The 27,151-nt window shown below is 40.6% G+C and overlaps 4 protein-coding genes across 5 annotated transcripts; 1 reads left to right on the forward strand and 3 right to left on the reverse strand.

The window, feature by feature from the left end:
- Positions 1–2,918: 2,918 nt before the first annotated feature.
- LOC103985525 (NDR1/HIN1-like protein 6) lies at positions 2,919–4,103 on the reverse strand. Its single transcript, XM_009403249.3, has one exon. The coding sequence runs from the start codon at positions 3,993–3,995 to the stop codon at positions 3,210–3,212; it is 786 nt and encodes a 261-aa protein (XP_009401524.2). The 5' UTR covers positions 3,996–4,103; the 3' UTR covers positions 2,919–3,209.
- Positions 4,104–4,879: 776 nt separating this feature from the next.
- Positions 4,880–16,724, forward strand: LOC103985524 (V-type proton ATPase subunit B 2). Of its 2 annotated transcripts, XM_065109649.1 has the most exons (17): positions 4,880–5,255; positions 5,862–5,928; positions 6,694–7,008; positions 7,206–7,609; positions 7,745–7,800; positions 7,932–8,030; positions 11,512–11,571; positions 12,558–12,669; positions 12,755–12,963; positions 13,988–14,116; positions 14,281–14,418; positions 15,040–15,190; positions 15,470–15,552; positions 15,712–15,759; positions 15,872–15,925; positions 16,014–16,097; positions 16,206–16,724. In XM_065109649.1, exons 4-17 carry the CDS (start codon positions 7,570–7,572, stop codon positions 16,389–16,391), a joined length of 1,449 nt encoding a protein of 482 aa, XP_064965721.1. In that variant the 5' UTR covers positions 4,880–5,255; positions 5,862–5,928; positions 6,694–7,008; positions 7,206–7,569; the 3' UTR covers positions 16,392–16,724. The 2 variants fall into 2 exon arrangements, with proteins under 2 accessions (XP_064965721.1, XP_009401523.1); XM_009403248.2 differs by lacking the exons at positions 6,694–7,008; positions 7,206–7,609 and having other exon boundaries at positions 4,881–5,255.
- A 2,134-nt stretch (positions 16,725–18,858) lies between these two features.
- Positions 18,859–21,295, reverse strand: LOC135611840 (cytokinin dehydrogenase 6-like). Its single transcript, XM_065107486.1, has 4 exons — positions 20,611–21,295; positions 20,102–20,496; positions 19,418–19,683; positions 18,859–19,329 (listed from the first exon to the last, which is right to left on the reverse strand). Exons 1-4 carry the CDS (start codon positions 21,179–21,181, stop codon positions 18,987–18,989), a joined length of 1,575 nt encoding a protein of 524 aa, XP_064963558.1. The 5' UTR covers positions 21,182–21,295; the 3' UTR covers positions 18,859–18,986.
- A 3,806-nt stretch (positions 21,296–25,101) lies between these two features.
- Positions 25,102–26,939, reverse strand: LOC103985522 (protein ALP1-like). Its single transcript, XM_009403247.3, has one exon. It carries the CDS (start codon positions 26,844–26,846, stop codon positions 25,479–25,481), a length of 1,368 nt encoding a protein of 455 aa, XP_009401522.2. The 5' UTR covers positions 26,847–26,939; the 3' UTR covers positions 25,102–25,478.
- Between the last annotated feature and the right edge of the window lie 212 nt (positions 26,940–27,151).

Here is a 27,151-nt window from a genome sequence, read left to right on the forward strand (position 1 = left end):
TGGGTGGTTCGATTAAAGAGAACGAAGACCAGAGACTGAGAGAAGACCTTATCGGAGGGAGAGAGAGAGAGAGAGTGAAAGAGAAGGTCCAATGACAGAAGAGTGGTAGAAGAGAGAAAACTAGAGTGAGAGAGATGTCGGCAGGAAAAGAGATGGTGAAGAGAGACTACGAAGAGGAGGGGCGAAGAGAGAGATGGCAGAGAAAGAGATCGAGGAAGAGAAACAATGCTTCATTTGTTCCATTAAGCCTAACTTATACGAGTACTGTGATAATGAATGGTATACAATTTCAAATGGTACCGTTCGATATAGGCGATACATATCGATTCGATGATATATCGGTACGTGGACCACCCGCTACCGGATGTACATTGTAATAGTGCTACAATATTACAGTACTACAGTAAGAAAAAATCATGATGTATCGTTCGGTATGCCGGTACCGTACCGTACCGAGCCAACCTCGAAATACCGGTACGATACAATATTACATGTCTTGATACTAAGTATTAAATAAATGATACTGATTTAAATTAATTGATTCAGTTTTATAGCTCATGTGGATTATTCAAATAATTGATCGTTTTCAAATCAAATTGTTCCAATTGCGGATCATAAGCAATTTGAATCTTACTATTTTTGGTCCAATTAACCCATTTAAATTGGTTTTTATAATTATGGTTTCACCAACAATAATAGAAAATAAATTATCAACTAGGTTAGCTGATAAAAGATTTTGAAAGTTTAAAAAATATATAATTAAAATAATTATTTTTTTATTTTAAGGGTAATATTATCTTACACGCATCCGAATAACAAAAAAAATTAAATCCTAAATAATCATGATACTATAGATATCCTAAATATCATCATGGGATAGTGAATCCACCGTTAGTTGATATGTCCTATGACATCCAAGTTATCCTCCATTAAAAGTAATCATAAACTTTCATAGAAAAGGCAATCTCAAACTTCATTTTCTTCCTTTGTGACGAGGAACATAATCATAAACTTTATTTCCTTCCTTTAAGGTATAAAAACATATTTCAAGGAAGGAGTTGACTTTTTCTTTTTAAGAACTACTTGACCTCTCCATCTTGATCTTTGTGTAGGTGAAACATCATAGGATAGTGTTTCCATCTCGAAGATATCAACATTTTTATGTACACAAGTCTATACCACATCAAGCTAACGAAGAGGTCTACGATATTTTCTCCTAATATCGTGTGATTTAAAATTTTTTATTCAATTAATTAATTTTTGTTTACTCAACTCGTAAAACACTCATATTTCATTAGAATTGATGATTCAAATATCTAATATATATGGATCATGACTCGTTAATAGTTCTATATTAAAATCATAATTAACAAGAAAAATAAAGCCATAATGTAAAATAAGATTAAAATTAGTATGGATCAATAGGATAAGCGTTTCACAATGCAATCATTTTATCCTCTAGATGAAGAATTTAGATAAAAATTTAAAATAAGGAAACACAACCTTCCTTCTCATTTATTATGACAATAAAAGTAATCATAAATTTTATTCTCTTCCTTTTACGATAAGGAAGGCAATATCAAACTCTTTTCTCTTCTTTTACGACAAGAATCATAAACTTTATTCTTATCTTCGAGAGAAAAGGACTAGATTTTTTTTTTCAGGAATTACTTGAATCCACATTTAAATATCTTGGGTTATTAACATGAGCGTCAGATCGGATCAAGAAACCTTGATCTTTCTATATGTGACATATCATGAGCATGATATTTCCATCTTGAAGACATCAACATTTTTGCATACATAATTTTGAACCATGTTGGGCTAAGATATTAATAATATTTTTTTTAACATCATGTGATTTAAATTTTTATATTCAATAAACTAATTTTTTTAATCAACTCTAAAACACTCATATTTCATTAGAATTGTGGATTGAAATATCCCATATACATGGATCAAACAATGATTCCTTAACGGTTCTATATTAAAATCATATTTAATAAGCAAAACAAAGCCATGATAAATAAGATTAAAATTAGTATGGATCAATAGGATGAGTATTTCCCAATGCAACCATTTAAACCTCTCCACGTGAGATCTAAATTATCCTCCACTTATTTGCCTACTTAAACAAAAATTCAAAATATAGAAACGCTTCTTTCTCGTTTATTATGATAATAAAAGTAATTATAAACTTTCTTCTCCTCTTTTATGATAATGAAGGTAATTTCAAACTTCTTTCCCATTTTTAAAGGTATATTACTTGAGTGTTAGAGAGACCGAGTTAAAGAACCCCTCTTTATCTCGATCTTTATATAGATATCACATTATGAGCATCGTATTTTCCTCCCGAAGACATCGATATTTTTGCGCACACAAGTATAGACTACGTCGAGCTAACTAAGACGTCAATGAAATTTTTTTTGAACATCATGCGATTTAAAATTTTTATTTAATAAACTAAATTTTTTTTAGTCAATACTTAAATATCTCGTAGATCAATGTCTCCTTAACAGTCTTATATTAAAAATCATAATTAATAAGCCATGATATAAAATAAGATTAAGAGACGAGTGTTTCCAATGCAACCATTTTATCCTGTCCATGAAGAATCATGTACTTCACTAATGATTTTTTTTCTTAACCTTTCATTGTATATTTAGCACATATGCACTTAGTGAACTTAACATTTTCAAATTCTTGATACTAAATGCGTCATATATTGCGGATGTCGTGACGTACAAATTCATCAAAATTCAATCTATAGGTAAACTAAGCGTACCACATGCATCACAGATGAAGCATCGCTATCCAGTCACTGAGTCAAACATCACACCTCACCCTCTTTTGTCAGACATCAACCACTCCAACGAAGGAGACTAAAGAGGTTCCACTGCAGACGAAGTCCAGCTCGATCCAGCACATTCTAATTATTATTATCATTCACTATTTGTCAAGCCTCACCAAGCAATCCCACATGCAAAAAATATGAAACTCCAAAACTTATGAGTAAAAAAAAAAGAAAATAAAAGGTACAATTACAACAAAACACGACTCAACAATACTTCTTCCAATCATCAAATTTACCCAAATTTCCTTACTTTTACATTGTTCTAACTTTCGTCTCCTCCACTCCAATTTCCTGATAATAATCACAGTAGTAATGATGATGGTTTCTGTCTTTGGGGATGGGTACGGTTTTAGGACTAGGAGATGGTCCACTTCCAGATCTTGATGCGGAGTTTGACCTTGCAGTCCGCGTTGGGGGAGGCTACCGGTGCTGCTGCCTTACCCTTGGGCACGCCGACGTCGATCCCCACGCATCGCACGTGGATCCCCATCCTCTTCGTCTTTAGTCCCCCGATCTTTACCCCGACCTTGGTGTCCACATCGATCTCCAGCGGCAGACTGGTCTTCTTCCTCAGATCCGACGCTGCCGTCGAGTCCAGCGTCTGGGCCCCGGCCGACAGCGTGGTGGCAAGCAGAGTGGTGTTCTTCCCATTCTGGACGAAAGCCGGGAAGGATCCATCGCCGATGTCCACCCCGCCGGAGAAGACGGAGACGGAGGCCGCGTCGTAGAGGTAGGCTATCTTGCTGTTGGGGTTGCGGGCGGTGACGTTGAGGTCGAGCCGGGAGGTGATGTGCCCGGTAGCGGAGACGTTGAAAGCGGCGAGGCGGAGGCCGCCGACCTCGAAAGTGGGGCGACGGGGGTGGTAGATGAGGTAGAAGACGCCGGCGGCGATGGCGGCGAGAAAGACGAGGGCGACCACGATGAGGGTGATCCAGAGGCAGCAGGAGCAGCAGCAGCCCCGACGCCTGCGGCGGGGAGGCGGCGGCTTCCGTGGCTGGGGGCGATAGGCCGGGAGGGTTGCGACGTATGTCTGGCCCTTCGTCGGCGGGAAGGAGGGTTGCCCCCCGCCGCCGCCGCCGCCGTTGAGGGCCTGGGGAGGGTTGTGGTTGGGCTTCGCCGAACCGTAGACTTGCTCCGCCATCGCCGCCGCCGTCCTCCTCGCTCTCCTCCTCTCCCTTCCCCAAAGCTAGTGTTAGAAGCCAAAGCGAGATCTACAGAGGCGAGAAGGCGAAACGAGGTCTACTCCGTTTGGCATTTTATAAGCCATAACAATAATGCCCTCTCATAGAACCAAAGCTAATCAGTGCCCTGTGAGTCGTGCACCGTCAAACGGCAAGGAGACTGACGTCACCCTATGAAACTAAGCGATCAGTCCGAGCCGTGTCTTAAGATTCGTGTACATCAAAACGGCGTCTTCATCATCGGGCGGTTCGCTGGAACATCTTAGTTTCGGTGGGCTCTCCCATAATTCATTTAGTGACAGTGATGTGGTATTTCCACGTGTCTGGTCAAAGTGAACTCGTCCGATAATGATCAGACGGTGGTCCGACGATCCGAACCGCGAAATTTATGGTGGTTTTTGGACGGTGGTCCGAAGATCTCGTGTGGACGCTGTGGGAGAGACGAACGGCACATGCGTATTCTGGCATCATTAGCGCCTCTCTTATTAGTTTAATTGTGTCCGAAAATGATTGGCTATCATCGGACCACGATTGGGTGACATCTATCACGTTATCTGAGTCTTAAAAGCTTGGCATCTTATTCGGAGTGGGGTCCATCAGTTACCTGTCCCCAATTTCATTATTAGTTAAATTAATTTCCTTCTCTCGTACGGACGATATCATCTTTTATATATATATATATATATATATATATATTGAATAATATATCATTCGATATATAATATCAATGAATATCAAAATTTGGTATAATACAATATTTTAATCCTTATTAAAAAGGAATAATCTCTCCCAACTCAAAAGGTCTTCAAGCTACGAGTTACACGAAGCAACAGCATCAGCATCAGCATCAGCATCAGATGGAGCGGCAGAACTAAAGAAACAGAGAGTCTAGAGGGGAATGAGGAAGACGAGACTCGGATCGCAAACAACGGAAGGTGATGAGAGGGTGCACTAATATGAAACAAGTCGGCGGAGTTGAATCACCTGTTTCATCAATCGGACGGTCTCGATCATCAAGTTGGTCGTCCACCTCCCATCCGACGGCTGTCGCGCACCAATTGGACGGGCACCGGCCCTCGCCCGATGATTGATCCTGCGAGCGGCGTAGAAGCTCTAAAATGCTCGTTTTCGTATGATTTTTCTGCTTCGTCCTCATCTACGGCCGCCTCTGCGCCCTTCCGTCGTTTCCTCCCTCTTTTCACTCCTCGATCCAATCTGAGGTACGAGGCTGCTGTTTTGGTAGTTCGAATTTGTCGTTTGATTTCATCTGTTTCACTCGGTTGATTGCGTTTTTGGCTTTGTTCTTAGGGCGCTATCTTTTGATCGAAATTTCTCGCGTTATTATCATAGACTAAGATCTTGATAGAAGTGTGAATTATAAATTAAGTTGATCTCTAACTGCGAAATCTAGGTGTCTTAGTTTTTCGATTTCGTCGTGTCCACATTTGATGCAATCTCAATTTTTAGGCTGTAGTATCTTCTTAATGTGAGTTGGAAGTAGATCGGCCGGTAGTTCTTTTTGCTCTCTCCTTACAAGGCCCGATGGTGCAAAGCTTTTATATGAGGAGGGTGATTTGATGCATTTGGTTCATTCAGATGGTGTTGGAAGTGTTGGCTTGTCATGAAATTGATGAATTTGCTTTGCATTTTTATTTTTATTTTTATATCAAGATATCAGTAATTGCCTGAGCCATAGGGTCCTTGGAATCTTGTTTTCTCTACTTAAAAAGTGGAAAAATTTGATTCTTTTGTCTGTGGTTTGATTCTGAATATGTGAATTTGTTATAAAAAAAGATGATAGAATAGTTGCTTTTAACCGTCTTCAGGTAGTCAGCATGGGCGAGTCAAAGAAGAGCATTGACGTGGAGGAAGGATCATTGGAGATTGGCATGGGTACATAATATCTGATCATCTGTCTCTTGTTGTTCCAGCTGGTTTTTTTTTTAATGTTGATCCATGCATTTTGATGCCTTTAACAATCCATATCAAGAAACTCGATGTGTTTTTAGCTTTTCTTGATTAACAAGTTTGCCGAAATTTTGAACCTATACCTATTCTCGAGAGGCTTGTCCATACACTGATGTGGAATGTATGGATTCTTGAGTGATTGAGGACTTAACTATATTAGGCCCTCCATTTGCATGATGTAGAATATATATTTAAATAAAATTCTGCACTAGACTCTGAGAATAAGGATATAGGGTTATCTAATAAAACTATCCAATTTATTGATGTTTGGTCTGGGAATGAACTTTTAAATAGGCACATTAGCATCTATTTGTAAAATATGGTTCTTTCGGAAGCAGACCCCAAATAGTTGGGGCATTATGGCTGTATTGTTCTTTAAGAAGCCGACATGTTGTGAATTGTTTATAGTGCTAGGGGCAACAAGTTTCTTGGAGATATTGCGCATTAGTCCTGTTCTTTATGTTAACTATTGTGAACCTTGATTATCTATATCATTCATATATCAGACGCTGATATAGTACATTGGTACTTCCTATATTGTCGTAGTGAAACTTTAAAATTTGAACTATGTTTATATCCTCCTAACCATTTTTTCAGTACCAAGGAACCGGATGCAGATTTTTTAATTGCTTTTTTAAAATCGGTATAATTGTAATCGTGGGTTAAATTTTGGTTTGGTACTGATACCAGCTGGTGGTCGGACCATATGGTAGCCGTGTTGGGAGGCTTGCTGATACTCGATACTGCTTGGTGTCACTTGGACCAGAGATAAAAAGAGAAAGAGAGAGAAGAGAGCAGGAGGAGGTGGCAGTCCAGGTGAGTGGGAGGAGGTGGCAGCAAGGCAGCAAGGAGAAGGTGACAGTGAAGTGGAGGACGAGGAGTTGACACTGACATCGAGAAGTAGGCTAAGGTGGGGTGCCAAAGAGCCTGACAGAAAATTAGAAAGAAAGAGAAGAAGAAGGGAAAAAAATGTTGACACTTTTCAAAATTAAAAGAATGGAAAAGGTACCTACCATTTGCTTACTTCCTGGTAAACCTGGTGCTGTATGCTTACCATTTGTGAGCCTCACTTTGGCCTAGACCAGACAACTTACCAGTCAAATGGCCAACTATTGCAATCTAAATTTAATTCCTTGCTTGAAAAACCTTCTTTTATATTACTTTTATGATCTATTCATAATTACATTTGGCTTAACTTTCAGAATGAAACAGAATTTCTTGCATCCATACTCTGCCAGATGGCCTTGAAGGTCTCTCCTGTTGGTTGACCCTCTTTCTGAAGCTTGGAGAGCCAATCACTCTCTTTCCCTTTTCTAAATTGGGAGAAAAAAATGGTATCTGTACTCTTTCAACCTGAATAGTGTTTGAGTTCCTATTTGGGTTAGAAAAAGAATCGGTTAAGTCCCAGCAATGGTCAGATTGGGTCTGGGATGCCTCACTGCTGTTTGGACAGAATTTAGGGCCTCCGGGCTCCATTTGACCTGCCTGGACCACATGGTAATCAAGTCCAGGGAGTGAGGCTGTCAGTCTCATAATACATCTTGGATGAGTTAATCTATTGTCATAATGAACTGTCTCTTATCTTTGGTCCTCAAACTAGAGAAAGGTGATTATTCTGATTTTTTTCTCCTGTTCTATCATGATTGTATAAATGAATCATGATGCATATGGAGCTTCTATGTGTTTTTGTAATTATGCTATATGATAAAGTACCTATGATATAATCTTTTTGGTGACACAGAGTACAGGACTGTCTCTGGAGTTGCAGGACCTTTGGTCATCTTGGATAAAGTGAAGGTACTACTCTGCCTTATTTATCAATTGATTTTCTGTTCTTTTATCTTTTTTTTTTGTTGAAATTGTGCACTAAATTCTTGTTGTATGAGTTTTCTGTGCACTTTTTGCTCACAATAATCAATTCCTTTCAGGGTCCCAAGTATCAGGAGATTGTTAATATACGATTAGGAGATGGCACCATCCGGCGTGGTCAGGTCCTTGAAGTTGATGGTGAAAAAGCTGTTGTTCAGGTGCTAATACTTGTTGATTTTTTATTGTTGTAAATGCTTTTACTTTAGAATTTCTGTGCAGGTCAGTTTGGACCTGTGTGTGACTTGTAGGTTGTGACTCCTTTTTATAGCAATCAGCCCTTTCATTCATTCTCATTTAGATCTCTGCACTACTTATATTTCCTGATCCTAGAAAACTGAATATGAACTTTTATATTAGATCTGTTTATGCAAGCCATTCCAGACTTCATTGTTCTTTTTTGTTTTACAGTGTCATGATCTGTGAAATTGTTTTTCTGTTTCTCCAGTTCATTATACCTATTTTTTCCCCTTATCATGTCTTTAGATACATTTATTGCCTGGCTTGTTTTCTGAAAAGTCAGATTTGATGTACCTGCACACTTAACACAGTGATGTCATTGAATAAATGAGGCAAATGTTGTGTCAGAATTTTAGAAGCCAACTTTGATGCGATGATGGGATTTACCAAGAAATAAAACATAGTAAATATGAAACTTAAATTAGAAACATAACCTAAGCCAACTTTTGACTTGGGATTTAAAGGAAATATGTATCTGAAGTTGTTATGAGCTATTTAGATCTATTGTCCCTTAGTTTTGAGGGGTTGATCTATAAACCTAGGAATTTGTACCCATGGCAGAAACGCTTAAACAAAAAGCACAAACCTTGTACGTCATGCTAAAAGTCACAGTGAAGGCATCATCAACTTGATCTGTTTTGATGAAGAGTATCAGGCTTCTTTCTGAAATCCACATAAATGATACAGAAGAGTTAATATAAATGATTAATCTTTTTATCATGTTAGCAACTTCAATTTTAGTAAAATATGTACCAAGCTGAGGAAATTGTATGGATAGGCCCATGCATTGTCATTCCTTGTTCTTAGACAGCTAACATGTGCTAGACTTTTCATCTGTGCATAATTTAGATAACTAGGTTCTAGTCATGGAAAGAAATTCTTTGCATATAAGGGTAAAAATGTGTACGATGACCCACCCTAGGCCTTGCTTTGGTGGGAGCCTCATGAACTGGACTATCCCTATCCATGCAAGTGTAGCTTCGTTAGGTAGGGACGGTTCGGAAAAAGTGAAATGTTCCATACTCCCAAATCTTTGACTTGGTCAGTAAACAGTATCAGATCGAGTAAGTTAGTGAACCCACAAAAAGGCTTGGATAGGTCTTTTGTGTCATTTCTTAGGACCATAGAAGGGTCATGCTGGAAATTTGGAAGAATAGCATAAAACAAGAGAAAGCCTAGAGAGTTCACCGCGGTGGGAAATGAGATTTATAAGTATTCAGTTGGCATTGAAGGTAGTCACTGTGAGGTATTGGATGATAAGTGGAGGAGAAAAACATAATGGACTTGAATCATTAATGTGAGGGGCCCCAAAGCTTTTAATTTAACAAGTGCAACCTTTTTTAATAGAATTATAATGGAGGACCAGTAGCCTTGAGTTCATCTTATAAGGCTTAATGCTGTGGTACATGATACGTGTTATGCCACAATATAATTAAGGGTACATTTGGGAACACATTTTAAATATGCATTGAGAGCTCAATATATATTTCAATTGTGAATTGATGTTTGGTAAATGTTTTTCAAATCGCATCTGGCTTGGATGCTACATTGAAAATAATCAAATGCTGATGCTACATCGGGATAGTATTATTAGCATTTCAGTATTTGCAGGATGCTAATGTAATATTTCAAATTTCAAAAGTACCCCATGACTTTATATAAAATCATATGATTATCAAAATGATTTAGTGAGAAATTAATATAATATATATTTTCTATAAGATGAAATTTTATTTATTTATTTATAAAGATTTTTTTATATTTATTTACATGATACATTTATTTATTTATTATATATTTGGGCCATATTAACTTTTTTATAAGATTACATACATTCATTTGTTTATTTTATTTATTAATCTAAATAAAAAATATGTATTCATTTTGAATAAATTTTAAAAATATTAAAAGGGTACATTTGTCACAAAATATTCAGTGGACTTTTAAAATACAATTTTACCAAACAACACTTCAATGCGCATTTAGAATGCAATTTTCATTTGTTGTTTACCAAACACTCGAAGCATTCCACAATTGTACATTCACTTAAACCCCTTTCTATAATTGCACATTAAAAATACAAATGTGTTCCTTAATGCAGCCTAAACTCTTTTGACAAGAAGGTTGTGTCATCCATAAACTACCTTCACTTGCAAGTCCATTATTACGCAGCTGAAATTCGTATGATCTTCATTTTCAATGCATTATTTCAATTTCTCACATGAAGTATGATAATTTCTGATAAAACATTTATGCATGCATCAAAAGTTTGTATGACACTTACAACAGATCTTCGTATTCATTTACAATTAAATCATCACTAGATGTATCATGCAATAAGTGATTGTCAAAAGAAATATCAATCGGTAATAACATGTCAAAATTTCTTGAAATCATTAGTTTAAAAAGAATCTAAAATTTCATGAGGAATACAATGCCAAAAATCAAAAAGTTATGATGAATTCACAATTTAGTCCTTGGAATTTACAAATACATGCTCACAACTTTACAACTCAACCTAATAATTTCAGTATGCTGACCGTTGGGCTACCATAGGTTGGCTTGCTTGACTAGATTTGGTTGCTTGTTTAGACCTCACTAAGTTCGACTCGCTTGATTGGACCACATAGAGTACGACTCACCTGCGCTAGACCGTGCCAAGTTTGGCCTACTTTGGCTTGTCACACTTGGGCTAAGTTGTGCTTGGGGCACTTAGGTTAGCATGCATGGTTGACCATGCTAGAACTCACCTAGGCTCGCTTGGCTGGCAAGCCTAGTCTTAGTCAAGCCTCACGTGTGGGCCAAGCTGGTGCTTACTCCCTGCCTGTGTATCTATGTCCTCCTTGAGCTACGAACATATGCATAGGCCGAGCTGGTGCTTGGCCTACCCATTGAATGTCGTGCCTGCACATGGACCAATCGCGTGCTTGCATTGGGTTGAACTCCTTCTGGATCACCTCACATAGTTATTTAAAATGTACTTATTGTGCTTTGGGTTTGCACGGCTCAAGCTAGCTTTTGCAAATTGATTTGAACTCGTTCTTGCAAACCCTTTGCCCTAAACCCCAAAACTCAAAATTTATATTATCAATATATTCTTAATTAGGTTTAAATAAAAATATCAATATTCAAATCCCCAGAATACCCCTAGTCAAATCCTAGTCAAAGTCAATATATGATAATTCATCATACTTTCTTTCGAGTTAAAGCTCTTGTTGTTTTAACCATATAGTGAGTGAGCACCACCTTATTGTGTCTAAACATCCCACTATATTTAGTTTGGTTCATAATAATTAACCTTGTTATTTTTTTAATACTCTTAAAGATACCAAAGAATCTACAATTGTTTTTTATAGCTATTTTTAGGCATATCTTTATTTGACATTCTTTTGTGGTGGTTAGGTTTTTGAAGGGACATCAGGAATTGACAACAAATACACCACTGTCCAATTCACTGGCGAGGTGATATACTGTTTCTTTGACTTTCTTGTATATCATCATATAATTACTGGTGAGGAATTGACAACAAATACCTTGATATACTTCAGCTTGATTACATGTGTATCTTATCTTTGGAAATGATGTATTAGACAGTCTGAACTTTGTACAACAGATTGCAAACTATATGTGCTATTAATGATTGTTATCTAGAAATATATCTTACTTTATGTGTGGACATACAACTGTTTTCCACAAGCCCACGAGCAAGGTTTTTCTCATTCTGTTGTGTAATCAGGGAATGGTAATGTTATCTCTGTTAAATGAGTTAAAACAAGTATCTTAAGTTGTATTCAGTCATTGTCATTCAGTCTCAGAATGCATTGTATAGCTTCAAACTTAGGACAGAAGGCATTTTATGCAAGCCTTTATTACTATAATGAACACTGCTTTTGTGCTAGCCTAGTAGTCCATTCATTATTATCTTTTTAAGATGTGAAATGCTATTAACTATCTCAATCTATTTAAGGAATGAGATTTTTCAGTGAATGAGCATGAAAATGATCAAATGCAATGTAGGATATCATATGGAACCACTTTTTACATATAGGAACCATTGATTGGCCAAATGGAGCAAACTTGAGTATACTAAACTTACGTTCATGCCTAAGTGAAACTGCCTCCACACAATGTGCATAAAAAATGACTTGTAGTGCTTGAATTTGTCCCATTGCTTTTATTGGTAAATCCTGTGTTTTGCACATAACTGGATACCAATCAGCAATGTTGGGAGCACATAAGTGGATTTTGATTGTATGTATGTGCATGTGCAGCTGCAGCATTATTCAACTTTCAACCGTGTTCAATATCCAACAGTTGGTTTAGATTGCATTTTCATTCTGCTTGTTAGGAATTAAGTTTCTTTGTAATTTTTGAAAGACTGCTTTTATGTGCTTTTCTGTTAGTCTTTGCTGCGTGACCACACTAATTTCTTTCTTATCTTGACTAAGGTTTTGAAAACCCCTGTATCTCTTGATATGCTTGGACGCATTTTCAATGGCTCTGGAAAGCCAATAGATAATGGCCCTCCAATCTTGCCTGAGGCTTATTTGGATATATCTGGTAAGTTGGTGATTAGTGATTTATAACTTGATGTTGTACTGACTGTTTCTTTCTTACAAAAGGAGTTAACTTAAATCTGTTGCAGGAAGTTCTATTAATCCTAGTGAAAGAACCTATCCTGAAGAAATGATTCAAACTGGAATATCTACCATTGATGTTATGAATTCCATTGCTCGAGGACAGAAGATCCCTCTCTTTTCTGCTGCTGGTCTCCCTCACAATGAAATAGCTGCCCAGATTTGTCGCCAGGCTGGTCTTGTAAAGCGTCTAGAAAAATCTGACAATCTTTTGGAGGTATTTCGGATCCATCAATCTCATGTAATTAATAACCAAGGCACATATTATGGTAACTTAGCTTTGTACAAGTTTTAAATAACTTTCTTTGCAGAAAGGATTGTAATTTTGTGGCATGGGCACACACCCATGCCGTTTTGGCACCTTACAAACCACCATGCTGTCCTGTTCAATATACCACTTGTACCAGCTGGGGCTATCCAAAAACTTGGCCCAGACACAACTTGACATAATTTTGGCACGTCCCAACCAGCATGATAGTTCTTGTCACAAATTATGATTATTGCATTTCTGAAGAAGTAACCAGAGACATTTTTTCTAAGGAATGAGTTCCAGTAACAATAATTCATTTACGTTAGCACAACCTGTAGACTTGGCTACTTTGCGCTATTAAAATTGCCAAGACCTGCTCGTATCTTGTATTTAGATTCAAGATGCAGAAATTACTTATTGTGGTACCTGATTTGACATCGGCTCTGCTTATCAGGCCTTGAAATGTAGCACAAAAAATGGATGCATTGGATTATAAGCAACATATGTCAAGCTTTTTTATGTGTCATATGTGCTTCAAATATTGTTGCTGCTGGGTTGGATAAATGGAACTGCTTGATTGTATAATCCTGAAGTAACAAGTAACTGCTGTTGAACTATTGATGATTACAAAGATCAAAAAAGGGGGGGTGTACCCAATACACGAGGCTCCCGCCAATGCGGGGTCTGGGGAGGGTCAGTGTACACAGCCTTACCTTTAAATATTTAAAGAGGCTGTTTTCGTGACTCGAACCTTGGTCTCCCATGTCGCAAAGGAACAACCTTATCGTCGTACCAAGGATTACAATGATTACAATGATAAGTAATCAAAATTTTCTTGGTTGGCATATAATAGGCTCCTACTGTAACTTTTAGATTGTACATTTCTTGAAGGATAACTTACAACCATAAGCCATGTTCAGGTGATCTGATCTTGTAGAACTCATTTTCTTTCTGAATTGGGATTGAAATATCTAGTGCTATTTAACAACAGGATAAAGAAGAGGACAATTTTGCTATCGTATTTGCTGCTATGGGAGTCAATATGGAAACTGCACAATTTTTCAAACGTGATTTTGAAGAAAATGGTTCGATGGAGAGAGTGACTCTTTTTCTGAATTTGGTAAGCACCCTTTGTATTTCTGTTAGTAAACTTGTGCTTCTCCTTTACTATACTTTTCTGCAATGTTTAACAGGTTATAAAATGGTTTAACAATCTTCTTTTTTTTTAAATGAAAAGGATATATTACTGTTTAACATTCATTTGTTCTTATGTTATTTGGCCAGGCAAATGACCCCACCATTGAGCGCATTATTACTCCACGAATTGCACTCACAACAGCAGAATATTTAGCTTATGAATGTGGGAAGCACGTCCTTGTCATCCTAACTGACATGAGCTCATATGCTGATGCACTTCGTGAGGTATTTTTTAAATTAAAATCAACAACACTCTGTCGAGTCTCATACACTGAGTTTGTCCTCTTAACAAAACTATCTCAGACATGAAAATATGCATTTAATATCTACCTTCAAATTGTAAATTGTATGATAAATTTTTCATGTCATCTAAACAATCTGCGTATTCATGGGTTTACTTTGTATTTATCTCCTGAAAATGTCTCCATCAGTTCTGGTGGTACCATGTGCCAGCATGCACTGGTGGAAGGTTTGGCAGCAGCATGAGCGTGGCCTTGCATTCATGTATATCATATGCTTGTTTCCTGAAACTGAACTGTTCTGCTTGAGCTAAACAAAGGCTTCTACATTGCAGATATTTTCTCCTGCATAAAAGGTTATAGATTAAAAAAAATCTAGTACATAAGTATAGGTTCAATCTATTCAATTCCTTCAGTTTTTGTTTTCATCTTTCTTCAACCAGTAGACTTCTAATTTCATTCAACAAATTGCATTGGATATCTATTGTTATATTTTTCCCTTTTATGGATTTTCATCTGGTTATGCATGAAGCTACTCCAAGCAATATTTTCAACTACTAAATTGATGAGCTATTTTTGTTCCTAATCGATATCATTATGCTTTTAGGTATCAGCAGCCCGAGAGGAAGTACCAGGTAGACGTGGTTATCCAGGGTATATGTACACTGATCTGGCAACTATATATGAGCGTGCTGGACGGATAGAAGGAAGAAAAGGCTCCATTACACAGATACCCATCTTAACCATGCCAAATGATGGTATTTGTTAGATATCATGTTTTTGTACTATGCTAATAATCTTTTTTTTTTCCTTTTCTTGCCTTCTTCATATAAAATTCGGATCAGGAACTTCCACAAATATTCTAATATGGTAGCTGCAAGAGATATCTACATCGTCTCTTGCATTTTCATGATGCTTGTATACCAGACTGCTGTGTGAATAATTCATGGGAGCCTTTGCTGTATTTTCTCCCAGTTGCAGTATAGTTAGGGAGAGAAATGCTCTAATTTTGGTTGAAAGGTTCTATTTTTGTACAGATATTACCCATCCGACACCTGATCTTACTGGTTATATCACTGAAGGTCAAATTTACATCGATAGGCAGCTCCATAATCGGCAGGTACATGCTGCATACATTGCTATCACAAAGGGCCCATTTTTTTCCATCATTAGTGTGCTATGGATGATCTCTCTGGTTTCTGCTATGTTACTGGGTATTGTGGAACTATTTACTTTTTCTTATGGGTTCACTGACTAATTATCTTTGCTATGTTTGAAGATATATCCTCCTATCAATGTCCTCCCTTCTTTATCTCGGCTAATGAAGGTTAATTTCTTTACCTGATATGGATTTAATGTTCATTTCTTTCTGTCAATCATGAAGGTAATCAGGTAGCCAGTAGTCTATGAATACCACTTTCCTCTTGGTTTCCTTGCAGAGTGCTATTGGTGAGGGCATGACCCGGCGTGATCATGCTGATGTCTCTAACCAGGTTTGTTATGAATGATATAGGTATCCATACTAATTATATATGTTTCTTCATTGAAATATCCATTCATTTAATTGCCTTCATTTTCTAGCTCTATGCTAATTATGCGATTGGAAAGGATGTTCAAGCTATGAAGGCAGTCGTAGGAGAGGAGGCACTGTCATCCGAGGATTTGGTCTCTCTCTCTCTCTCTCTGTGCCTTCCTGCTTGCTTGCCTGTCCATGTGTATTTCAGGGATGAAACTGCGTCATGCTTACGATGTCGTGATTGTTGTTGTTCACAGCTTTATCTCGAGTTTCTGGACAAGTTTGAAAGGAAATTTGTTACTCAAGGAGCATATGACACTCGAAACATCTTCCAGTCGCTGGATCTCGCATGGACGCTTCTACGTATTTTCCCTCGCGAGCTTCTCCACCGCATACCTGCAAAGACCTTAGATCACTATTACAGCAGGGATACAGCACACTAATTCTGTCTGTACAACTTCAAATTTTCATCTGCCACAGCAGTGATACAGCACACTAATTCTGTCTGTACAACTTCAACTTTTCATCTGCCACGGCGCGGCATGAATAATAACCTCAGAAACTTGGGTTGTTTCTTGCTTGAGTGTTTGATCCCCTTGCTTTTGCTACCGTATCCCGGAGAATTAATTCCTATATAGATTTTTGTAAAATTATGTTTTATACAACATCTAGTCATGTTTTGTGGATGTATTTGTTGAGAAACCAAATTACTGCTGTCACTGTTATTTATGCTTTTCATAAGAAATAAAGACTATTGTGTAGGAATTTCTGCTAAATCCTGATGAATATTAACCAGTAGCATTAGACACTATTAGTGTTTAGTAGTGTATCTGAATTATTAACATTGAAATGCTGTCTTGTGTTCACTGGTATCAGGTTTCTCTTTGACGTGTACCAAGCTGGATGATTTGCGGCACTTACCAAACAAAATACGTCGCCACCATAATATCAAGCACATGTAAGTGAAAACTCAAGCTGACAGGTTCATCTTTTGATAGATTCTTGTAGGCATTGAGTGCGATGTCGTCGTTTTAGAGCTTGTTAACTTGAGGCCTCTTCTTGTAGGCGTTGCTCTCATCCGTGATGTTGTTGTTGTTGCTATCGCCATCGTTTATCTCTTTGGTACACTCCCTCTTGATCTTCTCCCTTCTTCTTCATCGCTTCATCTTTTTCCTACTCTTCCTCCATTGTTTCTCTTCTCTCTCTCTCTCTCTTTTTTTTTTTTTTTTGTCATTCTCTCATATGGCCTCCTCCATGAGTCTTCCTCTTCTCTTTGAAACATTATCATTGATACTATTTGGCACCGTTTAGTATATATTTGTTTGGTATGAGTATGGTACAATCCTTGATCGGTATGAGTATGGTACAATCTTCTAGTTATATCAGGTTTATTCGAGTTTTTTTTATGAAAGAAAATAAGCTATGAGATCTTCACAGTTCTACGAAAAAGACTTGTGTGACTCATCTTGGAGCGGTATAAATAATTCACTAGAAAAGGATCCCTACCATACAAAATTACAACTATCAATTCTTGCTTTATTACATTTACGAAAGCAATATAGAACGGTGAAAGAAGTGAGTCACAAGAGGAGGAGGAGAGGAGATGCTTAACATCCCAATGATATAGTCGATATGCCATGGTGAATGTTTGGCCATTGATAATAGTTCCTTTAATATTATTGAATTTGTTCCTTTAATGCTTCACATTTGAAGACAGATTTATTGTGTATATATATTGATGACCTATTGCACAACAAATTCCATTCCCACACCTCCATCCCCAAAAAGACAGATGTATTGTGTATATAGCCTTGTAGAATTGTTCTCATGTAGATTTGTATTCAAACGTGATTCGAGAAAATATAATTATATAAAGATCGAGATCGAGTGAGATTTTTCGATTTGATTCTCTCTAATGCTCAAGTTAATAACTCGAGATGTATGAGTACAAGCTTTAAATAACTTAAAAAGATAAAACCTCAAATATTAGAAGGAAAGTGAGATTGTCTTTCTGATCAATTTATGATTATCTTTATGATCATTAGTCAAAGATGCCGCCATTCAGATTAATGTGATCAATCGTAAATCCTCATTAGTCCATGCATCACTCGATCGGATTGATGTCCAGATATGAACGAAATCACTAAAGCAGTGCTGCCGTTTTAATGGAAAAGCATCAGATCATAGTAATCGTGGCAGATCGTCGGTGTTTCGTACAGATGAGAAGCGAGAAAAGGAGACATGAAGGCGGTGGTCATATCCAGAAAACGGGAGAATCCAATGATGCGTTCGGAAATCTTGAGTCTGTTCTTCCAAGATCTGCATCGGTCTTTGGCGCAATCACTGTGATGGCTGCCAGTGGTCCATTGCAGGAAGGACATCATAAAAGTCATGCGAAACTATTTCCGTCCCATTTCTGAAGTAGAAGATCTCATCTTCCCTTTCTCCCCAGGCCTGCAATCCCACCATATTCTCCCCTTCATGATTAACTCCGAGACACGCATGTTTCAGACGGTACCGCACCGATCGCAGAGGAATCTTAATGGCACCGGCCTGGGGCGTGCCACATCTCCATGGCGATCATCTATCTATCACAGGCGGGTGAGGATCGAGGCACCATTAGTGTGCTTTGTTTTGCGTGCCCATTGACGGAGACTAATCATGGGAAGCATGCGACTTGAAAGATGTCACCGCTCTGCTGTTCTACCTCGGTTTACATGAAAAAGACTACGTCGCCTTCACGTAATACTTCTTCCTGGGACAGCTACGTGTGATACTTAACTCTCGATCGATCTATAATTATATATGTATATGTTAACAAGATAGACAGATATCCACTTTCAAGAAAAAGTAGATATACCTCTATAAAAGAGACTTAAGTTTGATATGTAATGCAAGTGAAGTACGCTAGATTTCTGGACATGCAATGCAAGTGAGACATTGCCGATACTGTTTCTCGGAAAGAAAAGGAGGTCTAGATTATGGCTTAAGATGATGACCTGCGCTGGGGAGCTCATTCATGTCTTCTCCCTCCCAAGCTAATAAAGCTTGAGAAAAAGTATCTCTTGCTCCGAGACATGTTCTATAAGCGAGGATGTAAAGATACGATGGCCTGGTGACAATACTAGTTTCGGGTCGTATCGCCTCTTTAGATCCACAAAAACGTTCCATTTGAGGCCGAAGTGTTTCATCCAATCGGTCTGTGCTGTATAGTGAGGTAAATACTGCTTATACTCGATTCCTTCCCGATGACAGAACCTCAGTATCTCATCATTTTGGTCGTCCAAGTGCTCCCAATCACCCATTATCGCAGACCGCAGCAGACCTATCGAGTAGAAGATCTCTTCGTCTGGGATCACCGCCGACATCTTTTCATCCCACCTGCACCCATGCATGCATCTTCGCTGTTGGCACAGTTAATGAATCATTGAACCAGAGGTTTGGAAGGGCGGGAATGGGTTCTACGTACTTGTTCTTCTTCAAGGGGTATATCAACACTGGCCCCATGGAATTGTTAGGCTTGAGGATGCCCTTGAACACCCCGATCTCGAAGTCTCGTATTCTAGACTTGGGCACAAATATGTTCAGCCATGGATGGGGGACATCCCAGAGTCCCATGGAACGTAGTTTCATCTCCCCGTCGTGGACTCTGTCGAGGAAAGCCATGTAGGAGACGTCTTTGGCGAAGGCAAAGCCGGGGACAAAGCTCAGCTGCTTAAGAAAGGAGTCAAGTTTCTGTGGGGGAAACAAGAATGTTCAGTACCGGCGATAATTACCGTCCCTGTACTAAAGTCAAAGCTATGTTCACAGGCAGAGGAAACATGTACCCTTATGACAGTTCGTTTAACAACATCAATAGTAGCTTGAAGCTACAAATTATATGGAACTTTCGAGAAGACCCTCTGAGAGAGAGAGAGAGAGAGAGAGATGCATGGATGAACACGAGCAGGAGGCTGGGCGGCATCGAGGAGCCATCTAGAACGAATGAGATGGGACACCAGTTTGCATGGGTGTTGGGCTCTGCAACTTTGGGAGAGAACTAACAATCTAAGGGGATCTCAGCAGTACAGCGGCGTGGGTCCTGGGAAGATATGATGGTGGGTACACGGCCAACATGTTGCATGGGAGAAGAAAGCAAGATCAGTACTTTTACCTGATCAACCGAAGATGCCGTGGCCAACTCGTAGTACACAGCTCCTTCCAAGCAGTAGATGGCACCGAACTGGGATGCCAGCAGCTTTACCTTCTCCCAGTCCCTGTCCGAGAAAAAGGAAGATCTCCAGTTGCCGATTAGGCTATGATCCATCATCAGCAGCGATCCCTCCACGTAATCAAATCCCTCCTCCGACATCGAGATCAGAAGCTCCTGGTCCCGGGTGAAGGAGACGAAGTCGGTGTAGATGAGCCGCGCCCACCGGACCCGTTCCGGTGCAGGCTCCACGGCGATCCGAGCTCTGGTAATGATGCCCAACTGGCCAAGACCTCCCAAGACTCCGTAGAACAGCGCTGGGTTCTCGTTATGGGAGCATATCATCATCTCACCTTTCCCTGTCGAACAACCAACGATCAGATCAATCAGGAATTTAAGGCTGAACACGCTTGAACGAGAGCAATTGTTCCGGTGGTATATGTTATGGCTGGAAAGACATGTAGAGATTCTACCGGTGACGACTTCCAGCTCGTAGACGTTGGAAATCTGTGGACCATGCCGGAAGGCCTGGCCGCTTACTCCGGCGTTCGAGAGCGTCCCGCCGACGGTCAGGTGGAGATAATCAGTCCATGAACGGGGTGCAAGACCATGCTTGAGCGTTTCATGCAGGACGTCGATCCAAAGCTGCTCCCCTCCGGCGTCGACGTACCAGAAGGAGGACCCATCGCCCCGTGACACATTGATCCGGTCGTCGCGGCCACGGCCTAGTGATGGCATGTCGACGACCACGCCGCCAGGTGCAAGGGCCTGGCCTCTGACGGAGTGGCCGCAGCCTCGAGCGGCGACGGTGAAGGGGTGGGGTGAGAAGTAGGAGAACCGGACGAGGGCGGCAATGTCGTCGGGGGACGACGGGTAGAGCACGGCCGAAGGGGGCGCTCTGGTGAGGCGGCCGAAGTCGGTAGAGAACCGTGTGGTAGTGTCGGGATCCACGTAGATCCTATCGGCGATATCCAGCTCGAGGAGGCCCTGCGGGAGAGTTATCAGAAAGGATGGTGGTATGTGGCTAAGTCTCTGCGGAGACATCGGCTGAGGTGATTCGAGATAGTTGTGTGCGAAGAATGGAAGAAATGCTGGGGGGCTATTTATAACCAGGGGAGGAAGGAAGGAAGGAAGGAAGGAAGGGGAAGACAACAGTGGCGTGGAAGGTAAACAGGCATGGGAGAGCGGAGGAGGAGAGTGCAGAGGAAATCCTGGGGATATGTTTGGGGACACATGTTGGTCCCTGTCAAAGATACGGAGGACGACACGGAGAGATCCGATCATCCATCTTCCAATGTACGTGAGCACAAGGGCTGTAAAGGAAGTCACAGAGAAAAAGGAGCCGAAGAGGAACGAACACATGGCCGCAGAAGAAGCTGACTCAAACAATGCAAGAAGATCCAACATGCGAATATACCGCTGGTTTAGGATAAGATTTAAAATTCTTGTTTAATAACTATATTTTCGTTGAATTTGGAATCAAATATAATCTTATATTCATAGTAAAAAAAATGTTATGTATATGCGAACAATAAATATTTCATAAGAATGCACATCATTGGTATGCATGTGTATACTTAGGCAAGCAAATGGATGCATGGAATTGAATGGAGTTGTGGTGGCAACCATGGAAACGACAACTATTCAGCTCAGTTAAAGCTGAGAGGTACAATTATAGGTTAGAGTTTGGAGATGCGTACATCGGCCTTATGGACCACTGTTATCGGTGTAACACAGAGCTGTATGATGGGAGAGAAGCTGCATGAAGGTTTCCTAATGCCAAGGCTTTTGGTGTATGACCTATGAACCTATTGCCAACTTGGAATGCGACTCCCCAAATGACAGTGTGAAGTTTTGGTGGTGAGCGACAATGTTTGACTTCTCACATGACGAGGGATATATTCGATGGCAGGCGGTGGAGTTGGTGAAAGGGATAAGTCAGCAATCCCCCAAAGAGACCAAAAATCTACTTCTGATTATTCTGTTGGATTCTTGTGCACAAGTTTTGTACACTGAGATAATTATTATTAAGCTCGAGTGTAAGTGTCCGGTCGATGTTTATTAATCCAATCTCTTTGATGCTTAAGTCAATCTCGACCAAGATAAAAATAAATTTAGTAAAATTTAATATAGATCTCGATTATTTTTGAATTGACATCCACACATAAATGGAAGAAAAGAAGAAAAAAAAGAAAAGACCAAAAAGAAATAATTCTCTCACATGGTTTGTAGGTGAGTTTGACATTTTGGATGAGAGAATGTCTTTAGGAGACAAGTTTGGGACCCCAAACCCCACACCTCCACAAAATCTTCAGCTGTCTTCATCAACTGCATCAATGTAGCCACAGCCAATTCAGCTTCAACAAATGCTTACCTTGAGAAAGAAACAGGAGCAAATATTATCACACAAGATTTAGCTACGATTCCCTGCACAAGTGTCGTGCCACAACCAGTAAAGATCTCACGGATTACCTACAAAAAGTTCACCTGTTTTCTGAAAGGAGGATCGCATGCCGAGGATGGAGTACAGCAGCCACCTCATCTTCTTTTCCCATGGTGGAGGTGTGGCCAAAAACCTTGAGATGAGTTGGAATCAGATGTTGAGGTGACTGGTGACGGAGTTCCATCACAAGCTGCACTTTTCCTACTTGGATCGATCAGAAAGAATCAGCACATCATATGACTCTCGATCTTGTTCACCTGTTGGGTTTCCCTCAATGGAATTGCCCTGCGCCCGAGAACAAGGTAGTCTGCTTGGGACAAGCATATTTTGATTTCTAAGATATTGTTCGATATTTAGCGCCCACTATATATATATATATATATATATATATATATATATTAAGATAGGTGATGAAGATAAGATTCGATTCTAAGACTTTGCTATCAAATATCAAAATCTTAATTCTAGTTATGTGTCCTTGATATCACCTTACCTATTTATAATTTTCATTTCTATGAAAAAAAGATAAAATATAATATAAAATAATATTTCTTGTCCTTTTCTTTAATATCCAAAGTGATTTTCTCATAAAATAATTCTTGAATTCAAAGTAAGACATCTTATCGAACTCGATCGAGAGCGTAAGATCAAAGAGCAAGTCATTTGCAAAACACAAAGAGTGGTTTAGTTTTGTGATCGAATCACAAACCGATAAATATTATAATAACAATTAACAAAAAAAAAGAAAAGATGAAGTCATGACTGTATGAGTAAAAACTAATCCAACATTTTGCATATACTGTCATCTTTGGGTCATAAGCGAATTAGATAGAGCATTAATGTGCTTGACAAAATGGATCCATTTAAGCAACATAATAACAACCAGCAACACAATTTAAGGTTGACTTCAGAAATTCAACATTCTTAGATGAAAATTCAACCTTTGTTTCTTGGAAAGAACACATTTTTCTCCTGAGATATATGATTTTACAGCAGAAACATGATAGCTTTATTCTGTGGGACTGATAGGAGGAGTCTCTATGTTAGTAGTTCATAGTTCAAATCTGGAAAATAAGACAAATGGTGCAGATGAGAAGCTGAGAATAGAATGGTCACCTTTCTTCAGAAACTTCCTCCAATTATAGGAAGATTTGCTACAGATATGCTATGTTCTTCTTCTCAAACAGCAACACCAAACCTAATGCCAGGCTGATGGAGCATTGGAGTACTTGCTGTATAATTTTGAGTATCTGGTAAAAAATTTAAAGGAATCCTATGTTAGGATTCTTTCTCAAATTTTCTTCACAAATACAATCAATATTGACAATGATAAAGTGATTTCAATAGTTACTAAATCATGTTTGATAAGATAGATGGCAGTATCTGTTCTCATAAAATGGTATCAATAATCAGACTACAATGTTCCCTCATCCAGCTGATGTAGTTTCCATCTTCCCCTATAGAAGCCTGCCAAAGGAAAAAATAATTAGAATTGCTATTAGCTAATCTAAATCATCAATGCAGAAAGAGAAAGATGAAACTAAGACTATGTTTATCTGAATGATTATAAACTAATATAGAAGTCTCTAGTCATTACATTAGATTCAATATTAGAATTGACTACTAATCCCATGCTAAATACTACTACTACATTGCCATGCTGCAGGTCTTGCACAGTACTGCTAGAAGGCTATCCTTCTCCTCTCCTCTGCTACTTGAATGAGAAACTCACTTCTCCCTGCTGCCATGGGAGTTCTCTTCCAAGGAATTGCATGTTACCATCCTCTGCTCCTTACGACTTCGTTTTTGGACAAAAACTGATCTCCTACCTTCCGTATCTTCTGCTGCTGCTGCTGCCCTAATTATCCACAACCTCTAAGCACATATCAAGCCTGATCTACTGCTATCATGGGGTTGCCACATCAATTTTGCAGTTGACTGACATATTCTGCTTGCTTCTAGTGCTTCTCCAGACAGGTCTGAGGACTGTTGGGAACTCGAGATTGTCCTCGATCCATGGAGAATCCAGAAAAATACATGTCGAAGATGTTAGAATTGCTAGTCGATATTGGAGCATACTAAAAGGATTGCTGTTACCTTCTTCTTGTTTCACCATATAGTGTTCACCCTGTTCTTGCAAGCAGAGCATTACCGTAATGAGTCTTAGCAGGCATGTCCTGCACTTTTTCATCATCAGGTAATGTATTGGGCTAAATATCACAGAGAATCTCCATCCATGATCTTAATCTCAGTAGAGACACAATTCTCCATTGCGATTGCTGAAGTCATGACAGTGTGAAGTAGCTCATGTCGAAACCAAATTATTATTGTCTCTGAAAACCTGATTAGCTGATGTTCCAGCTAACCGGATTTAGCTTGTGCCAAATTATTAATTTCCCAGATTTATATGGTCGCATTTCCTTGTGCCACCCAACCAGATTAGCTGATGTTCCCAGCTGTTTCAAGATACAATTGAAGTTGCAAAAGCTCAAATCAACTTGCACAAGCAAGAACAGATAGCTAGCTGCTCAACAGAGGAAACCAAGTCAATTCCAGTCTAATTCTCCAACACCACAATATTTATACCTCCCATTGCAGTGAAACACCAGAATCAAAGATTGTGCAACACAAGATGAATTCAGATCCTTGCACTATTGGCACTTACATTTGGGAAGCTCAGGCAATTTTGCCTTTTAATGGCCAACTTGGATCAAGAGGCTTGATCAACAAATCAGAACAGCTACTCTGTCTTTCCTTGTGTGCTACACCCAGGAACATGTACTCCTTGTCCATAGGTTTTCATTTCTCTATCTTCAACTGAAACCAAAAGCAACTGGACTGTCGCTTCTCCATCTTTGGAACCAAAGAGAGTAGCAGATTGCTGGATTGTAACAGGTCCTACAAGAAAGCTGTTCCACCAAGGCCATGGTGCAGCAGATTATGAGCAATGCTATCTCTAGCCTGCATGGCGCTCATCGATTGGAGGCTGTTCTCCGGCACCATCTCGTCGTCCACCAGCTCAAACCGCAGCTCCGGGACCATCTCCTCCTTCCTCATCTCGCATATGTTGTGAAGTACGCAGCATGCCCCGAGGAACACCGGCAAGTCCTGCAGCTTCACTTCGGTCCTCTTCTGCAGGCATCCCCACCGTGCCTTCAGCTTGGTGAAGGCCTCTTTTGCCACCCGCTGCACCTCCCCGATCTTCTCGTTGAAGGAGTGCTGCGCCCATGTCAGGTTCTTCTGAGCGTACGGGACCAGCACCCAGTCCAGCAGAGGGTAGCTGGCGCCGCCCACAATCCATTGGTGGTTCAAGAAGCCACTGTTGGCGCGTTGGTACAATGCCGATTTCTCGAGCACTTGGTCGTCGGGCATCGACCCGGGCCAGCCGATGCAGACGTCGGTGAAAACGCCGTCGGGGTCGACGACACCTTGAATGGTGACGGTGTAGGAGGTCTTCTGGTTGCGTTCGGTGTGGCGGCGGTTGAAGTAGGCGGCGATGCCGATCTTGGGGGCGATAATGGGGATGTGAGTTGTGTACATGGCACCCACGACATTGGGGATGCCGGAGATGCCCTCGAAGCGCGCAGCTCCGGCGGCCGCATCGGATGGGCCGGGCCATAAGAGCGATCGCGGCATAAGCACGTTCCGGATGGCGGTGCAGACCTCGAGAATGAGCTTATGGCAGGTGGAGATACCAAGTCCGAAGCGCCGGGAGACAAGCCGGAGAGGCTCCCCGGTGGCGAGGCGCCACACGCACACGGCAACGCGCTGCCTGACAGGAATGGCAGAGCGGAGCGCCGTGTCCTCCTTGGCCACGGCGGAGCCGAGCTCTTCGCAGAGGAAGTCGAAAGTGGCGCGGGACATCCGGAAGGCGCGCCGGAATTCGTCCTCCGGGAGGTCCGGATGGTTGTACCGGTCCCACCAGTCGCGGGACCGGTCCTTGACCCAGAGCCGGCGTTGCCCGGGCTGCAACGGCGGCGGCGGCGGCGGCGCAGCCTGTGGCTCCTCCCCTGCGGCGTCATCGTCGGCGTGCGGGGGGGAAGAGGAGGCGAAGGGCTTCAAGGCAACGAGCCGGCTGGGGGATAAGTCATCCGCTCGCGGGCGCTTCTTGACTTTGGATTCCATGGCCAGGGGGAGAGCGGAATGGGGTTGAGGATCGGGGAGGACGGCGGTGGCGGGGTCGTGGAAAAAGGAGTAGTAATAGGAGAAGAGGTCGTCGTCGAACGAGGCGGCGGGGACAAGCGAAGGAGTCTGATAAGTGGTCATGAATGATCCCAGTGGCGGCGGGGGTTTCCTTCGTTCGTCTGCAACTCGAGCTCAAGAATTTTGATTTGGTGATGATGGGATATGGCGATGGGTCGAGCTGATTTATATGTTGCGGCGACGGAGAAGGTGGCTGGAAGGGGCGCGGCGCGTGCACGCGGTTGGATCGAATCCTTCTCGTTGTTGGCAAGGGGGAAGGCAGGGAGAAGGCCGCAACCGCGGCTCACGCGGGGGTCCTGACCGGACCAGTCGCGGTCAGAGGACGCGTCCGAGCTGTGCGCGGTTTATCGATGGGGCCCACAGAGAGA

The sequence above is a fragment of the Musa acuminata genome, chromosome BXJ2-5 (assembly GCF_036884655.1).
Source record: "Musa acuminata AAA Group cultivar baxijiao chromosome BXJ2-5, Cavendish_Baxijiao_AAA, whole genome shotgun sequence".
Lineage (NCBI taxonomy): Eukaryota > Viridiplantae > Streptophyta > Magnoliopsida > Zingiberales > Musaceae > Musa > Musa acuminata.

Excerpts from the sequence above, each read along its gene's own strand:
- LOC135611840 (XM_065107486.1), bottom strand. The coding sequence starts at position 21,181 with ATGTCTCCGCAGAGACTTAGCCACATACCACCATCCTTTCTGATAACT. Across the intron at positions 20,497-20,610 it reads CGAGCTGGAAGTCGTCACCG|GGAAAGGTGAGATGATGATA; the intron begins GTAGAATCTCTA and ends GTTGTTCGACAG. Across the intron at positions 19,684-20,101 it reads CGGCATCTTCGGTTGATCAG|AAACTTGACTCCTTTCTTAA; the intron begins GTAAAAGTACTG and ends TTTCCCCCACAG.
- LOC103985524 (XM_009403248.2), top strand. The coding sequence starts at position 5,871 with ATGGGCGAGTCAAAGAAGAGCATTGACGTGGAGGAAGGATCATTGGAG. Across the intron at positions 15,553-15,711 it reads GGCAGCTCCATAATCGGCAG|ATATATCCTCCTATCAATGT; the intron begins GTACATGCTGCA and ends CTATGTTTGAAG. Across the intron at positions 16,098-16,205 it reads CACTGTCATCCGAGGATTTG|CTTTATCTCGAGTTTCTGGA; the intron begins GTCTCTCTCTCT and ends TGTTGTTCACAG.
- LOC103985525 (XM_009403249.3), bottom strand. The coding sequence starts at position 3,995 with ATGGCGGAGCAAGTCTACGGTTCGGCGAAGCCCAACCACAACCCTCCC.
- LOC103985522 (XM_009403247.3), bottom strand. The coding sequence starts at position 26,846 with ATGACCACTTATCAGACTCCTTCGCTTGTCCCCGCCGCCTCGTTCGAC.